At 43.2% G+C, this 18,423-nt stretch overlaps 1 protein-coding gene across 1 annotated transcript; it reads left to right on the forward strand.

Moving 5' to 3' along the window:
- Positions 1-196: 196 nt before the first annotated feature.
- epn3b (epsin 3b) lies at positions 197-13,514 on the forward strand. The gene is made up of 12 exons (XM_023420570.1): positions 197-506; positions 4,278-4,505; positions 4,818-4,976; positions 5,249-5,332; positions 5,684-5,984; positions 6,318-6,436; positions 7,302-7,388; positions 9,698-9,821; positions 10,052-10,222; positions 10,379-10,474; positions 11,358-11,651; positions 11,762-13,514. The coding sequence occupies exons 2-12, from the start codon at positions 4,437-4,439 to the stop codon at positions 12,058-12,060; spliced, it is 1,803 nt and encodes a 600-aa protein (XP_023276338.1). The 5' UTR covers positions 197-506; positions 4,278-4,436; the 3' UTR covers positions 12,061-13,514.
- The last annotated feature ends 4,909 nt before the right edge of the window (positions 13,515-18,423 follow it).

Genomic DNA, 18,423 nt, shown 5'->3' on the forward strand with positions numbered 1-18,423 from the left:
TCTGTCTCATTCACTCACTCACACACTCTTTCACACTCACATCAGCGGATGATAGTAGGTTAACAGTACCGCTGACTCTGCAAACGACGCGCCCGCGTCCCCGCCTCTCTTTTACGCTCCCCGTTGTGATTACTGTGTGTGCTATGCGCGCCTGGCCTGCCGGTGCTGTATGCGTGTGTGGATGGGGCTTCCTGAGCCTGAGTGAGAGAGGGAGAGAGTGAGCCGTGTGCTGTGGCTTATCCTTGTCCTATGCGGATTTCATCAGTGACTGTTTGCCCGAGCTGCTCGCATCATCCCGGGTAGGCCGGGATTTAGACGCTGACATCCCCATTCAAGGATTTCTATAACAGCAGCTGCTCGGCTCTTCTTTCACGTTTGCCGGTAATAGGTGCGGGGTGGATAATTGTGGTTGCCCTGCTTAGCTGATCCCAGCGGAGGGGATATCATCGACGCTGAGGACTTGGAGAGGAGGGAAGCAGGGAGGCGAGAGATGAGCAATGGGTAAGGTAAGCTGCATGTTTTTGAAACTGGATGTAGTTCGTGTGCATATTTTGGCCAATATCTCTTTATTTCCACATGTAAGCTACAGTGTATTAAGATATGTTGTGGACCTACATGTAGCCTAACAGGCAACTCCAGCAGTAGTTGGTCTTGCGGAGGGATCTGCCACACATGGCAACAACCCGCACAGGGAATCCACCGCAAGAGGGCCGTGTGTGTATGTGAATGTGTGGGGTGGCGGTGGTGAGGTGGGGTTATGCATTATGCAGACCCACCATGGGCGCCCTCTCTGCTCTCCATCACCACCTGAAAAAATACAGCACACCTGCTTCCCCAGCACGCATGCGCGTTCACAAACGTGGACGACGGCGTGACGTACGTTCAGCTGTGTTTGGAGCAATTTGACGCATCACACCCGACCATGTAAGAAAACTTGGATTTATTAGTCGGTTTATTAAAGGTGTAGGATAGTATTTAAAGTGTAGCTTAAGTAGAACTTGCATTGCGCTATTCAAATTATAAGTAGGCTATCTACAAACAGACGGATGTCTCCATGTTGGATGATTTCATCAGGTGACTCTCCATGGAGCTGCTCCAACTAGATTTAGTGACTGACTGTTGTCTCAGAGTGAGTTTGTTTAAATAATTAGACACAGATGAGTCATTTACATGTGAAGGTTATAGCTGTGAATCAGAAAATGTGCCCACATCCCAGTAAGACCACCAAAGGTGCAGAGGGGTTGTTGCATTATTCACTGAGCAGCTCCACAGTTTGTCCCTGGATGACTTCACCGCCACCAGTCTGTCTCTGTGTCCTGTTCTGAGACTTTATCAAATACACACATTTTGAGTTGTACAGAAATATCTTAATTATGTGTCAGGATGGATTTTGTACAACTTTCATTCATATAAAGATAAAATTGTTTGTTGCCTTGTCTCAGTTTTCATTACACCTGAACTTTTCTTGCCTGCTGGCACATCAAATAATGATCAATATTAATTTTAGTGTTGTTTCTGTCTGATGGGATGTGGCCTTTGCTGGTTGTATTCCTTATAGGACAGATGGAGGAAGATAATAGTATTTACAACACATAGTACAAGTTTAACTGTGATTTTTTGGGGGGGGCATATGCTTGGTCCAGGCCTCACAATAATGCAAAATTGGGAAATTCTTTTTTTTTTCTTTTTTTTTTTTTACAAGGACAGATGTAATCTGCTTTTGGGATTTTTAAGCCACACATCAATATCCACATAAACTCCTTTCTCCAACACACACTATTTCAGCTGGTGCCATTACTGCCCCCTCGTCTTCTCGGGTTTGAGAGTCGTTATATACACAGCGAGTTCATGTTACTCCAACACTATGAAGTATCTGTTGTGGTGTGAGGGTCAGTTAAAGGGATACAAAGAGCAATAGTTTCAAATACTTCATAGAGACAGCACAAGCCTTTAATAACCTTTGTGTGTGTGTGTGTGTGTGTGTGTGTGTGTGTGTTCGTGTATGTGTGTGTTTGTGTGTGTGAAGATGATTGTGCAGAAAGGTGATACTGGTTGAAGTTGCTGAGCTTCACTTTCTTCTTTATGTCCTTCATTCTCTCTCTCTCTCTCTCTCTCTCTCTCTCTCTCTCTCTCCCTCTCTCACATATGCACAAACACTCTGAGACTCGTCCTCCTCTCTGTGTTTTCTGTCTGTGTCCCTGCTGTGTGCATCTCAGGTCCTCTGTGCTTCTGCTGATGCTTGCTTTTCGGCAGGATGCGGCATCCAGTGACTTGTTTCATTGTGGCACCCTCTGTGAACTGTTGTGGAGCAGCAGTGACTTAAAAATGAAAACAATTTTTAAAAAAGAATGCAAGACTCTTTAAAAAGTCAGTAATTGTTAAATATAATTATTATTGTTAGTAGTCACGATCATAGCAGTAGCAGCCTGTTAATAATGTTGTTATATTCTAAATTAGTGAAGTGGTTTTAATGTGTGGCGCTTCATATCCAGCAGGAACAAAATGTGAATTTGAGGTACTGCTGCACCTTTAATCCAGGTTAACCTGCAACATGTTGCTTACATGGCAATAGACAACTTTCCCCATTTCCAAGTGGTGTTTATGTTGGTGCCACTGTCGCTAAGAAGAATATAATACATTTCACAGTTGTTCATTTCAGAAAGGCCACCACCAGGAAACGTGTTATTTATTTTCATTATTATTATATATTATTATTATTATTATTATATTATTATTACCACTCTCAGCTTGGCTACTGTCCAAAGCAAGAAACAACCATAAGAATCCCAAGTTAAACTAGAAACCCCAATGTTGGTGGTGAGTAAATCACCTGGTTGTATTGGTAAGTAGGCAGGTTTTGTTACTAGTAGAAATAAGGCCAACTGAATGTCTGAGCCCTATCCATAGTTGGACTGGCCATAGGGACCAAAAGGCCAATTCCCGGGACAAATCCCGGGACAGTCGGTCTCAGTGGGTAAGTCCAGGGGTGAATTTCTGTCCCAGTCTGACCATGGCTCTCTCCATGGAGTGAATGCCCATCCGAGGTTCACTCTGTTCACACTGTTTTTCCTTGATTTCTGTTATCCCCTGTTTGCTTTTTTGCCACCTCCAACAACAGGACTCTTTTTATTTTGCAGGGTAGAGATCCCACAGTTACTCTGGTTGTTCCACCATCCGCCATTTTCCACTAGCTAGGAAAGCTACCAATAGCTACCAGGGAAAACCAAAGTGCTACCCTTTTTCTGTTTTGGGTTGCACAGTTACACAGAGAAACAAGTGACTAAAGTGTGTGAAGTTCACAGAAAAAAAATTCTGTAGTGGTTTTATGAGCGAGAAACACATTGTCTTTACTTTGTCATTTAAAATGTAGTTTCCACCAAATGTAAAACTGTCACTATCTCTGACAATCTGACAGTTAAGTGAGCCGATGAGATGAGATTTAGTTTAGTGAGGTCACCCTAGTTCAGCTTTGGTTTAGTGGGTTAATTACGCTGTGTGTCTATGAAGACTTATAGTCGCAGGCAGAGGGAAAAGTATCACAGGAACCCTTAATGATCAATTCCCTTGTGTCCCCTCTGAAATATGAATTTGGAAGAGAGAAATGGGTTGCTATTGCGAGCGCACAGACGGCTGTGCGTGTGTGTGTGTGTGCGCGCCCGTGCGTGTGTGTGTATATGTGTGTGTGTTGGCCTGAATAAAATAAGCCACCAAGAAGCTTCATCAGACACCTGAGTGCCAGAGCTTTTGTATGACCTACTTCCTTCTGAGGGGCGCCAGTTGTGACCAACTCAGTCGCTATCATCAGTCATTGTTTGTATAGCTCAGTGTATTCATACTGATGTAAATACAAAGAAATAAAGGCAAACAATAACAAAAAGAGATAAAGATAATCGAAAAAAAAGACACTCCAGAATTTGCTAGAGAATCATGATGTTTTTAAGTTTTCTTCCACATTAAAGTAATCTAGTGATAGTTGTCTGTACATCCATGGGTACTTTGCAAACAGGAACTGCAAATAGCTAATTTGGCATACTTTTAATGGTTCCTGTTTGCCAAAATGTGAATAAATATAGGCTAAAATAAAGGTGGGTGCAAGTTGAACCCATAGGTTGTAGCCCACAGAGGGGCTGGAGGGGGGGTCAGACTTTGAAAACCCCTGATCGATCTTAGGCATTTATGGCTAATCAGATCAACCTTAAAAGTGAAAGACATAAAGTTACACATAGATTTGATATACTCACTTATACTCATATATTGCCATCATGTCTTTCATACAGGGGCGTCCAATAACTCCTGACAGAGAAGAGGAGCCTTCATTGCCATAGCGACCTCTCCTCTCCACCTTCAACCCACATTTCCCCTTTGACCCCCTTTATTCACCTGTTGAGCATTTGTATTCACTTTCTATCCTTCCACGTCCTCCATCATCTGTCACCATGACAACCTCAGCCCTGCGCCGGCAGGTGAAGAATATTGTGCACAACTATTCAGAAGCGGAGATCAAGGTATTATAGATGGACTGTGTTCACTTTAAGTACCATTGATGTTTTTATGTGTTTATGTGTGTCTGATTAAATGAACACTGATGTGTTGAGTCATGTCACATCCAAAAAAAAAACACCTCAGAGCAAAACTCTCTACTTACCTCTTACTTCTTGTCTTGAAATGTCTGAAACTTGTAATCTTGAAATGTCTGAAACTTGTAATCTTTCACTTTTTTATGACACTGTTACACAGGATTTGAACAAACATACACATGACATGTAAATGTGAGGGAAAAAAATGGATATTGTGGTTCCTCTGCTGCTGTTGTGTAGGTTCGTGAGGCCACCTCGAACGATCCGTGGGGCCCGTCCTCATCTCTCATGTCCGAGATCGCCGACTTGACCTTCAATGTGGTGGCGTTTGCTGAGGTGATGGGCATGGTTTGGAAACGCCTCAACGACAGCGGCAAGAACTGGAGACATGTCTACAAGGTGACCTCAGGAAAGAAAGTGTCTGCGAGATTTGACCATAATTTTTAACCATAAGTCTCCTCTACCTGTGTGTTTCTCTTTCATTCTGTTTGCTGACTGTGTTAAATTCAGCTCACCACCACTTCCCTCACTACTTCCATTCAGTAACATTCATGCTTTTTTTGTGTTTGTTACAAAAGCTGTGCTTAAAGGTGTCAGTTGCCTTGTAACATAGAGATGTAACAAAATACTGATTTTGGAGCATCAGTGTGGTAATCAGCGTCTGCCTCCAGGCCCTGACTCTGTTGGATTACCTGCTGAAGACAGGATCAGAGAGAGTGGCTCAGCAGTGCCGTGAGAATGCATTCACGATTCAGGTACTGGACTGTAACTAGAGGAGAACCTCAGCAATCTGAATGCCTCAGGAATAGAGCTGATTTACTGTTTATTTTTCATTTGGATCAGCATTAGTTGTTACCTCGGCAACCACTACTCATCCTGGGGTCTATATTTAAAAGAAATACAGTGTAACCAGCAAATATTACGATACATGCAGGAAGAAATCACCATTTCAATCACCACCAACGGAATAAAATGTTAATCATTGAATAGAGTAAGCAACCAGTAAAAAAATTCAGAAAGTCAGAGGATACTTGATACATTGATTTAAATATTCATGCTGATCTGTAAACATTTGTGAACATGAGTTTTGTCTATGTGTGGTTCAGACACTGCGTGACTTCCAGTACGTAGACCGCGACGGCAGAGACCAGGGGGCTAACGTGAGAGAAAAAGCACGCCAACTGGTGTGTCTCCTCCGGGACGAGGAGCGACTCCGCCAGGAGAGGAGTCAAGCCCTAAAGACCAAGGAGCGAATGGCAGGGGGAGGCAGCGGAGGCGGCGGGGGTGGTGTGTACGGAGGCATACCCCCGTCTTACCACCCAGGCAGGCGAACGAGCCAGCCCAGCATGGCTGTGCTGTACGGGGAGGAGTTCAGCCGCTCCAGAGGCTCTCCGTCCTCCTTTAACTGTGAGCATTGTGGGTATTTAAAGTCAGAACTTATCTGGAGCGCTGAACAGCTTATTTTATGTGGTGGCAGTTTATGAATAAATGGATGAAGAGTGAAAAACACACACTTGTATTCAGGCTTAACGCCACATCCCTAATGAAATGCATTTTGTGCTTTAGCCCAGCACTCAGGACGTGCCACCAAATAGATTATCAATACTGCAGCATAGGCCTGAAAATATTCAAATCAGCCACACGCACACACACTTCCTGTGCTCCACATCAGTCTGACCAGCTCTCCTCACTCACACTCTTACTCCTTCCTCCCTCAAACGCTTGTTCCCTCTGCTGCAGCCTCGTCCTCGTCTCCTCGCGCCGCCTCAGACCTGGAGCAGGCTCGACCTCAGACCAGCGGGGAGGAGGAGCTGCAGCTCCAGCTGGCCTTAGCCATGAGCAGGGAGGAGAGTCAGAAGGTAAAACAACACACATACATACGCACACATATTATGATAATGTGTAATTGCCAACATACCCACCACCATATCTCCACTCCGCTCCACACACACACGTCCTCTGTTTTCTAGCAACACGTGTCTCACATCCTCTTGACGATTCCAGAAATTAAAATGTTGTGACAAACGTTCTGAACATTCGCCCACCTTCATCTAGCTAGCCCTTCCTTCCCCTGTTACCATAGAGATGGATGAAGACACACAACTACAGATTGTGTTAAGCCTTAGCCAAAGGGAGCATGAGCAGGTACACACACACACACACACACACACACACACATACACACACACACACAGAAACACACTTCACTCCTTACAGCTGTTTATTAACGTTTTTTAACCCTGTAGTTGTGTGTCTTTCTGTGTATCTGATGATGTGGCTCCTATGTGTCTCTGTGGTTAACTAATGACTTCCTTCCTAACTTTTTCCTTCCTTACGTCACTTTTCTTCCTTCCAGGACCGCTGCCATATCTCCCAGCAGTTTTTAGACTGCACAGATTATGTTCGCTTCCTCTCTCCTACTTAAACAGTAGTTTTTATACATCTTTTCTGACACATTATGTTTGAATTTCTACATGTAATTTGGAAGATTTCTGCTGCATTCTCTCTCTCTGCTTTGCCCTAAACCAGCCTCCGCTCTTTGTCAACTAAATATTTCAACAGTGCAAAAAAGCTGCTGGTGCTGCCTTCAAAGACTGTTTCACTAACGGCAGTGTGTGTGTGTGTGTGTGTGTGTGTGTGTGTGTGTGTGTGTGTGTGTGTCCGTACATCCACTCTCATTACCGTGGCGATAATGTTGATGATGTCACAATGCCGCCCCTGCAGGAGCAGCGCTGTCGCCAAGGAGACGAGTCTCAGCTACAGAAGGCCCTGGACGAGAGCCGGAGAGAGAGCCAGTCAGGGACACAGGAGGTGAGTTTAAAAACATGTCTGTGTGTGTGTGTGTGTGTGTGTGTGTGTGTGTGTGTGTGTGTGTGTGTGTGTGTGTGTGCGCGCGTGCGCGTGGGTGTGTGTGCACTTGTGTGTGCATGCTGTACGGTAAGTGTGTGGGTGCATGCATGGTACATGAGTGTGCCTTTGCATGGAGAGGTGGGCAGGTGCATTTGTGGGTGGATTGCTGGCAGGCATTTAGAGAATGAAGTGGAGTTTATGGTGTGGACTGTGGGATAGGGAGGGAAACAAGACAAAAAAACATAGATCAGCATAATGAGAGAGGGTGTGAGAGAGAGAAACGGTAGAGAGCTGAGGCACGAGAGAGAGGTGCCTGCTGCATGATAATGACGTTGTCTTCTCTAACCTTGAGCTCAGCATGACATTTCCCTGAAAGCCTGTCAACAAGCCAATCAGAGTCACAGGCTGTCTTATGTAAAAGTCCCCTTGGCTTGTAATTGGTCATATTATATTCTTATCATTATTATCTGGTACTTTTAGGTGCTCCGTGGAAAAAGATTAGGAATTAGGATTAGTAGAAAAAACTGTCTAAGAGAGCTCCTGGTTGTCTGACGTAATACCTGACGTATTCACAAGGTCAGATACATCTTCATCGTTCATCATGTCTCATCATGCATTCAAAAATTGCATTTCATTTTTGGCATTTTATCTAATGCTTTAACTTTACAATGGTTGCCGCAGGATTCAATTCTTACACGACATATAGAAATACTTTACTTGGAATAACAGTTTGTGTCTGATATGGTTTTCCACATAATAGTTCAGTTACCTACTAATAAGCTCTTTCTCTCACTGGAAAAACCAAAATATATGAATATGCAAATATTGTTCATTTCAAAAGTTTGACTTCTGGAAATCAGATGTCTCCCACTTCACTGAAAAGTCCATTCCCTCATCACACGTGTCAGTTGCTCATTGGACCTTCATGTGACTGTGAGTGAGTATCGAGCTTCTCATCTGTGGAAACCATGCAGAGGTGCCTGCGTCTACAAAAATCAGGCGAAAGCCTTGCACCTGTAGTTTGATAGTGCGAAGTTAAGAAAGGCGGGAGGGGCAGAAGAGAGATGATTCATGTGGTGAACTTTTGTTCCAGACTGAAATATCCAACCCAGGACGTCACTGTTAAAATGTTATGTCCAGCATCTTCGTTTCCTGTGACATTACAGTGCTGACTTGTGCAGGTTTATCTTGATTCCTGTTGTGATGTTGTGTATTTAGAACATTTGAATACTTAGGTGCCAGTTTTGTCCTGTGATAAAATGAAATCACTTGATTACTATGGTGGCCCTGAGAGCTCAACGCACACACTGCAACTTAAGAAAACACATGCAAAGACACAAACATGCTGCAAATTCAGAAAACATCATCAATTTGACAAAACGGGTATTTTAGTTTGAACAGTAAACACAATGTTCTTAACAGGCGGCACTGCGGTCTAACTGCTCTGCTAACTCAGGTCCTGCAGAGGAATCTGAGCAGTGGAGTCCAGATGCAGCCTGACAAAATTTATGAAACGATGACACCGTTTCAGAATTTCCCCAGGCGACTTTCACTGCGTTATGTAATGTAATCTCATTGCCAACATGTACACCAACAATCCAACATCAATACCACAACATCTGTGATATCTAGCATTGGCTTTTTGATACGGGATATTTATTAGGCTCTACAACGGACCAATGAAATAATTTTACAACTCAAAAGGACACTTAAAAATGCTCTTTCTGTTCTAATTTCAGTAGAGTGGACTTCAGAAAACACATGCAAACAGACAAAAGTCAAAATTTTGGGTTAGAGTTAGGGTTTTTCTTCTGGATGGTTTGTTTGACTGCAGAGGTGTGAGGATTCTAAACCCATAAAGAAAACGCTATCCTTCAGTGAATCTGAAAAATCTAAATTTAACACAGATTGATAAAGTTTTAACTGAAACAGTGTCAGGAAAACAGTTTAGCTTAGTTTCCACCTCTGCTCGATTCACAGACATTCACACCACTAATTATTTCCCTGCTACTTCACTTACAGTAACTAATGTTTGCTGAGCTGAATGTCTAAGGAGTGTTTTAAAGTAATTTTCACGTCTATTATCCAGCTACACTGACTGTGACACTTCCCATACTCTCTTTTCACAGAGCTCATCAGGGTTAAGGGTTCAATACGTTTCTTTTGTGTCTTATCAAGAGTCTCCTGGTGCCTAAAGACCCCGTGACTCATACAAACCTGGAAGCAAATAAGAGAATGTTTGATTATAAGACTTTTTGCTTCCTCTGTAGTCAGCCATGTTGGACCTCGTGGACATATTTGGCACTTCCTCTGAGCCCGCACCTCCTCCGAGTGACCCTTGGAACTCAGCTCAGCCCACCTGTGACATCACCAGTGACCCCTGGGACTCTGTAGGTGGGTGGCTCTTCGCACACACACCAACACATCCACACATACACGCACGCACGCATGCACGCACACACGCATGCACACACACACACACACACACACAAACACAAACACTTCAGGCCAATATGATGCTACACCTACCGTCTCTTTGTGTTTTTGTCATTTTCTGTGAGATTGTGTGTTTTTAATGCCGCACAATGACGTTTGGCGTTTTTTTCATCCGTCCGTCTTCACAGCGGTTCACTCCAGCACTCCTGTGATTGGTAGCCCTTGGTCAGCCCCTCCCCCTTCCTCCGATGCGTCCAATCCTTGGGCCCCATGTGCCAACTCAGGCACAGACCCCTGGGAAGCAGCACCCGTCTCCTCCAGTCCTGTGAATGATGCGTGGGACAGCCCGATGGAGGGAGGTACGGTACCTTTCAGAAACATTGGCCCACCTGACAAGCTCCTCTCAGAGCGCACATACGTACTGATTGTAGTTTTCAGTGTCTACCCAAAAATGCGAATCATTGCACTCTGCCTGTGATTGGACCGTTTTCATCACTTTTCAATTTCCTATGCAGGCGGTGACGGGAATGATCCGTTCGCTGCACAGGAAGAGGAGAAGCCCAAACAGGAGGTTCCTCAGTTGTCCTCTCCGCAGCCTGCCAGTCCCACAGGTAATGTAGTACAAGACAGCAGACAGCCAGAAGCACTGTGGCTTGCACTGTATATTTGGAATTCACAGAAGCAGTAAGTCTCCTGCTTTGACAGTATTCGGACAGAAAAAAATCTTCTAGCATGAGCTCCTGAACAGCAGGCAGAGTGATACTACATACAACTTATAATTACTTTTTATTTAAGACTGATCTGATCTCTAAAAAGGATTGGAGCAAATGAGAAAAAGCCTCAACTCTTTTGGTTTCCTGGTTTGTAGGATTTTGAGCTGGTGTAAAAACTCAGTCGAAGCCCAGTGCGGATCAAACAAGCGGACAGAGACTGCTTGAAAAAGAGGGTCTCAATTAGGGTTGAACAATTAATCAAAATATTATTGAAATCACAATATGGCTCTGTGCAATATCCAAATCGCAGGAGCTACAATTTTTTGATAAAAGTAAAATGTTTCGCAACATACCAGAAATGATGCGTTGTGGTGCTACAGAGATGTTTCAATCTGCTGTGGTTCATTTGTGATGGAAAGCACACGGATGAACCACAGGACATTAGATGTGTCATTTCAGCTTGATCTCAAAAGCTCAGCTACTTATAAACCCATGCTGTATGTTATATTTATGGAAATCATTCAGTAACCATGGCGATAATTATGTGCAACAGCATGTGAGTGTAGGGATTTCCTCTGCTCAGTCAGACAGTCATTTAAAACTGCAGTCTGTTGTGTTTGTATCTGTAAACTAAAAGTTGAGTGTGTTTTAAAAGTTAAAATGCATGTCATTCCCCCAATCTCTCCCCCCACATTTCCTGTTTAACTTTACTGCCACTGTCAAATAGCTGCTCTGGACACCTGTGCCGGACCAACGTTTACTTTTTCCCTTCCTGTTGCAGATGCAGAGCTGTTTGGAGTAAAGCCGGACTCTGACCCGTTTTCGGCAGCGGATTCTAAACCAGATCTGTTTGCAGCCGAGCCTCCTGTGAAACCCCAGGTAAATGGCAGAGAGTCTGCCAGTCCAGAGATGTTTGACCTGTCCCGGCTAGCCCCTCCGCTCAGTGCCCCACCTATACGTGTCTGTCGGACCCCAGAGGCCTTTTTGGGACCCACGGGGGCCTCGCTGGTCAATTTAGACGCTCTGATACCCTCCAACCCTCCTAGCAAGACGCACAATAACCCCTTCCTCTCAGGTAACAAGTTATTAAATAACTCGCCAGCTGTACTTACAGAAATCTTATTCTGATTTACGAAAAAGTTTTTCCAATCAACAAATCCTGTTTTGTTTTTTTTTCATCCTCAGGTCTGAGTGCTCCGTCTCCCACCAACCCCTTCCACAGCGACCAGCCTCGCCTCACCCTCAATCAAATGCGACCATCCTCCACCTCCCCGCTGCCCCCTCACATGCTCTCCTACAGCCCGTCCCTGCCGCTCCCTCTGCCCCACCAGCTGCCCATCCTCCCCTCCTCTCTCACACAGCCTCCTGCCGGACTCCTGGACCTTCCCTCCAACCTCCCCCAACCCCTGCTCCCTCTCTCTCCGCGACCGGCGGCCCGTACTCAGTCACAGACACAAACACACAGCCACAACCCCTTCCTCTGAGACTCCTGCACCCTTCAAACTCGGGTCTGCAGAGGGAGACGACAGAGAATGACAGAGACTCTTTTTGGATCAATCTATGCTGACTACAATGAGACTTGTTTAAATGAGCCTGAACCGGATCCTGGTCTGATGTCATTGTGCACACTTGAGGTGGATAAAACCGTGGACTGGATGTATTTGTGTCCGTCTGAAGACACATCAGCTGCTATATAACCTGAACTCTTGAAGAAAAGCTAACTTACGCACACACAGACACAGACACACACTCAAACACGCACTCAGGCGCACTTCAGGGTGCACAGACACAAACATTATGCACAGACACAAGCATGCACACACCACCAGACTAACAGGGTGTATCTCAACAGTCCCTTCGATGCCTTTTTCCCCATCAACAGTGACGACTCCGAGCACCCTTTGACCACAGAGACACAACTGTTCCTTTGGAAGACTGGAATGAAGCCACACACTTTGATTGTCCGTCAACATTCACCAGGATCCTCACCGCTGCTGCTTCACCGACTAAAGCATGAATGCACCCCCACCCATTACCCCCACCCTTACCTCACCCTCCCCTCCTGAGGCTACAAACTATTCTATTCTGCTGAGCGCCTGAGAGGAGTTCCTCAAATAAATCCTCTGTTTTCTGATGAGTCAAATAGTATCTTGAGCTTTCTTAGCACAATTGAATCAATGGAGACGACTCAAAAGTGTGTTACTGTGAGATTCAAGAAAACATACAGCACTGTTCAAGAGCTAATTGACTCAGGCATTCCTTCCTACATGATGATATCTATTTTGCATTGCCTTGTTACCTTGCAAGCTCCATAGCATCTGGCCCTAAGTTAGCTAAGTTATTTGTCCTTTAAGGCGATTAGCTCCAACGGGATTCAGGTGGATTCAAAACTGGACTAAACCAGCTTAAGCTAGACCTTACTGTCTCAATCTAGACCTAAACTGATCACTGATTGTACCCTATTGGACCCGCGTGCCTGTTTCTACAGCTGACCCACAATGCATTCCCGGCTGGTTCATATTGGCACCGTTGAGGAGGACCTCAGGGAGGCCGCTCTGTCCCTCCTCCAGAGAGATTCAAACTTAGTGAATTGAAAGGCATTAGTGGCTATTTCACATGTGGGCATCAAAACAAGGGATGAGGAGAACAGATAAAGGAGGAGGGAGGGGTGAATGAGAGATTAATATAAAGAAAGTGAAATGATCACAGATGATAAACTGATGTATTGAGCAGCAGCTCCTCGTTCACCTCTGTTTTAGGAACAAGAGAGTCGGTGACAAGACGAGATGTTTGGTCATCACTGCACTGAACCCGGACTTGAATGTGAAATGCCTGCCTATAGATACACACAGGCTTAGTACATATGTATTTAATAGAATGATAACTATACAGTATGATGAAGTATTCTACCAATAAATGAATGGTGTTTGCATTATAATTTCCAGTGTTCATGCAATTTATTTATAACTCATTCATTCATTTGTTAACTCGTTACAGTGTTGAGCTGAATCTAACAATTATTTTCATCATCAATTAAACTGCTGCTTATTTTCTTAAAATTTAATAGATTATTTAGTCAATAGAATGTAATTTAGAAATAATCACTCTGGTTTATGATCAAATACCATCAGCCTCAGCTGAACTATCAGTGTTAAGTGCTAATTAGCAAACGAGTGCGTTCAAAGTGTGAGGCAGCTGCTTAGAGGAGCCTTGGCTGCTGATTGTTGGGACAAGGATTTGAGGAGTCAGAGTATTTATTAAGCTTTGAAATTTGCACCACCTGTTCTTTCCTAACGGTGACTGCGAACAAGCTAAATAGCAAACAAGCTAATGAAGGTCTGAGACCTTGGTAACAGTTATCTTAGAGCTCAAATCTCTTTGATGCCCAAACTTTTGCATGGTGCAGCTTTCCTTTTTTTTTTCACTCTATAATCGTGCAAAACAAAAATAATACATGAACTTTACTTAAAATGTTGAAAATAATGTTTCATCTTTCACTTCATGCCTCTTGGAGACCAGTTCAACTTGTACTCACTGAGCTATACACATTAACAGAGTTTTCGACCAGGGGTGCTCAAACTTGCATGCAACTGGCATGCCACTGTAATTCTGGACACATCAATGCATTTGCTAGAGGATATTGTTTACTGTTTTGTTGCTAACATTATGTATGCTAACAATAATATGTATGTCTTCCTTTACATTGCTGAAGAACTTTAAAATTCTGGTCTTAATTGGTTTTTTTTTTTTTTTTGTGAGTAAATGAGTCTATTTGCTCACTCTCAGTCAGATCAGCATCAAATATTACAACTATTACAATCAATGGACCAGTGGACACAATAATGTAGCTATGGGCTTTAAGTTAAGGCGTACCTCCTTATCCACAGGCTGGTTAGAGATTATGAAAACTCTTCCTCCACTTTTCACTTGAAAAGCAACTTTTAGATGTTTACTCCATTACATTTACATCATCATTTTGTTTTCATCAAAAACAAAAGAAGTTGCATCACACTGAGGGAATGCTTTATGTACAGTAAATGTGTCCCACTACTAAAATGCTAGCTTCTAAGTCCTAATTTAATTTAAAGAGTAACTACACCCTAAATAATGAATCATTTTTGGTTCTACATAATCACACAGAGTTTTCTTGGCATATAATGTTGATATTGTCAGTTCAAAGTTAGATAATTTCTGTCTGCTTGGATTTGAAAGTTCGATAGGGTTGAATATTTGAATGTTTTTACACAGAGAATAATAAGATAAGAAGACCCCTCATTAGCCGGCTTTGCTTGTTTAGCCTGAACCAACACTGACCCAGTGTGTGATTTCAGACAAAATGCTGGCGCTCCAGAATCAGAGGCATGTGTAACACACGTGACACACACCAACATTAATCTAAACCCAAATCTAATGTTATGAAGCATGTGCTCTGTCCGAGACACACTTAAAAGTTTCCACTCTAACAATGGAACAAATACAAAAAGGTGTTGGACTGGGGTGCTGGGTAGGTGCACTTTCTTTCTACAGTTCATTATAGATGCATGACTGATATGTAAAAATACTAAAAACGAATCAATATATTGAACATCATACACAGGCCTCAGTGTATTTGACTGTCGTTTCTGGTGCAGGTTTTTATTAATGTCAAACTTTGATTTATGGATCAGGTATGGTTATGATCCAGTATTAATTTGATTTTATTCACATTCCACAGCTACGGTACGCACTTAACATAACAGGCCTGTATTAAAATGTATAAAGCACTTTAGATATGCTTGACAGCTGAACAGCTCTGCTGTAAGGAAATAGAAGCTGGATCACCGTTGTCCAATGATGGATTCATATAATGACTTTTGCCCTGTGGCCACTAGATGGCAGCATTAAAACAGTATACAACTCTTTTCTTTCCAGCTATTCAGTCAGTGATTGCTTTACACCCAGGACACAAGCTAACAACACTTACATGCCTGATAGTGAAGCAAACCAGCAGTCAGCACACTTTAGGGTCAAACAAGCAGCCGCTGTTTTCCAGCGCTGCACTGGAAGAGTTGATCTCACGTTTCATTCTCCAAACAAATGAAACTAATGAACTCTGTTGTATGTGTCTGTGGCAGGTTAAAAAAATACTTTCACATGTAGCATTTGTTGCACAGGTGCATCAGAGAGAGGCCCAGTATCTTATAGAGAAGAGAGAAAGACAGGAAGACAGAAGTTTTTCTCACAGTGCTTTAATCAAAGTCAGATTTATTATTATTAAACAGTTTGTATCAGAATGAATATAGTCAGCATTGTCCTGCCAATTTGCACATTGGTTTATGAAATTTCTATTATGCAAATAAAACATTTTGGCCTGAATGTGGTGCTTGAGGGGACTTGATGTCAAATCAAAAACAGTTCCTTCTCTGGGAAGCATGGATGTGTGCTCTGTACTTCTAGTAAATACTCGCACTAATAGATTAAAAGCTTTGGCCTGATGTCGGCGCAGGAGAAAAGGCCAGGAAGTCACCGAAATCAGTCGCATTCACCCACTGGGGACCGAGAACATCAACGGAAACTTTATTGCAATTGAGGCTGTTGGTTTTCCAGACACTTTGTTGTGAATTTTTCATTTAATGGGGGTCACCAGATGTTTATGACTATATGTCCAGTTGTGGGGATTTCTTGCTCTGGACAGAATATGTGAGATGACAGAAACACTGCCATCCTCAGCTGCTGGGTGAACAAAAACAAAAACATGGTTCAACATGCCGCCATCCTCCACTGTGTGTCTCCTGTGTGTGTGTCTGGCTGCACAAGCTAAATTAAAACGACCACAAACTCTCTCATGAGGTCAAAGCGAAACTAAATGAATCAAGGAAATCCAATCACGTCCATAGACTGAGACACACTCACACACTTCCCTTCTCTTTCATGTTCTGTCCAAACAAAATCAAGTGCAGTCTGATCACAGATCCAAACAGCTGCAGTCTTGACCTCCAGATACAGTAACTCAACTTGTGTGCACACTTGAAATGCAGCATCACCATGTGGTGTTGATTTGATGGAGGAGGGGAAGTAAAAAATGATTGTGAGAACAGTTGTGAGAGCGAGTGGAGAATATTTTCTATTGCAAAAGTATAGAAGAGACCTTGTGGACCTGCAGTGCAGAGAGATGGAAACACACGGTCAGAACAGAGACTCAGGGGAACTCGTAACCTCCGCCTGAACCTGTAAGAATGAAACATTTTAATAATACAACTGTCTTTTAGTTAATCGTGCATAGCTGTCGGCAACTATCAATCTCTGTAAGTCAAAAATTAATATCTGGTTACCTTCACAGGCCCAGTGCAACACGATAAATGGATGCTTTCTCTGGCTTCTCACAGTGTTTTCAAAAGACAGTAACACACAAATTTAATAATACTTTTATTAGCAGATCATTCCACAAGAGTAAAAGTTCGACCACACACACAAGCAAAGTCTTTATGCTATCCAGTTTAGCAGGTGTGTATGTGTGTGTGTGTTTGTGTGTGTGTGTGTGTGTGTGTGTGTGTGTGTGTGCTGATCAGTACAATCAGGCCAAATTTTCTCTTGATTCCACTTATCATGCACTCAAGCATGAGAGAATAATTCCTGATCTTGGCCCGGGTCTGTTGCCCCCCTTGGAGCTGTTGTTCCTGGCCCGCAGCGAGGCAGTTGTCCAGTTTCAAGAAGCATTCAGAGTGATGAATTAAGCTTTGTCTGATCAAGATGCTGCAGCAATGTGGGAACAATTAGTCTGCAGGAGAAACAAACTCAGACACTCTCACGTACACATACGCAGTGTTTATTCACTCAACGCAGTTTCTAAACTACATCCTGTCTGAGCGGTGCCCTGATTAAGGAGGATTGTGTGTGTGTTTTACTAAAAATTCAGGACTTCATTAAAAATATCTCAGGAGGGCTTTGGCCAGAAGAGAGAGGCCGGTTACATGTGGGTTTATAAAGTGGGCAACACAGCAGTTTAAGCAGCTTATGTTCTTCCAGGCTTTTGTCTTTTAATTTTTCATAATTCGTTTTATCAGGACACAAATAAAAAACAGTGATTAAAAAGAGATATAATATGACAATAAAAGGGGGATTTAGAGACCTTTACTCTGGAGACAGAGTTTGGATATATCCTAACCCAGGTCTGGTGTTTGAGTCCTGACTCAGACCATGATTCCAACTGCTGGATCGTCCCTGCTTCAGCTAAGCACCCTGATCTTTATTCATTTTGTTGAATATATCTTAATAAGCACATCATCTTACTCACTCACACATGCCGATATAACACCTGCAGCTGCTACAGCAGTAGAAAAGACACACACACACACACACACGTACACACACACACGCGCACACACACACACACACACACACACACACACACCACACACACACACGCACACACACATGATTTATCTCTCTCTCATGATTCGATTACCTTTGCAAATGAAAACAAGAGTTAAAAACAACATTTCATTCCATCCTGTTTTTCTGTCCCCTCACACCAAGACAAACCTCCCATGCTGTGGCTGCCAACGTTAACATGAAATAACACACTGATCTGGTTCCTATTCAACGCTCCAGGAAAAGCTGAGACAGAGGGCCGCATTGTTACATGCCAGTACTGAGTCTGACCAAACAAAACAAGGACAGAAAGAAAAGAGAGAGCACTGTTTACTTCAATGAATATTTTCTTTTAAAAGCCTGAATGATCTGAGATTTATTTCAAATTAAATCAAAAATACTATAAACATGACATCAGTGACATCAGCTGAGCGACTAACTCTCATCAGACTGTAGCTGCCCTCCTGAATAATCCAAGGATAAGGTATTGTCCTGAT

This window comes from Seriola lalandi, unplaced genomic scaffold, assembly GCF_002814215.2.
Source record: "Seriola lalandi dorsalis isolate HSWRI2012SDOR001 ecotype SW California unplaced genomic scaffold, Sedor1 jcf7180002054654, whole genome shotgun sequence".
NCBI classification, from domain to species: domain Eukaryota; kingdom Metazoa; phylum Chordata; class Actinopteri; order Carangiformes; family Carangidae; genus Seriola; species Seriola lalandi.

Bases quoted from the DNA above. Each gene is read 5' to 3' on its own strand.
- epn3b (XM_023420570.1), top strand. From the start codon at position 4,437: ATGACAACCTCAGCCCTGCGCCGGCAGGTGAAGAATATTGTGCACAAC. The intron at 4,506-4,817 runs GTATTATAGATG...GCTGTTGTGTAG, and splicing joins ATTCAGAAGCGGAGATCAAG to GTTCGTGAGGCCACCTCGAA. The intron at 5,333-5,683 runs GTACTGGACTGT...TGTGTGGTTCAG, and splicing joins AGAATGCATTCACGATTCAG to ACACTGCGTGACTTCCAGTA.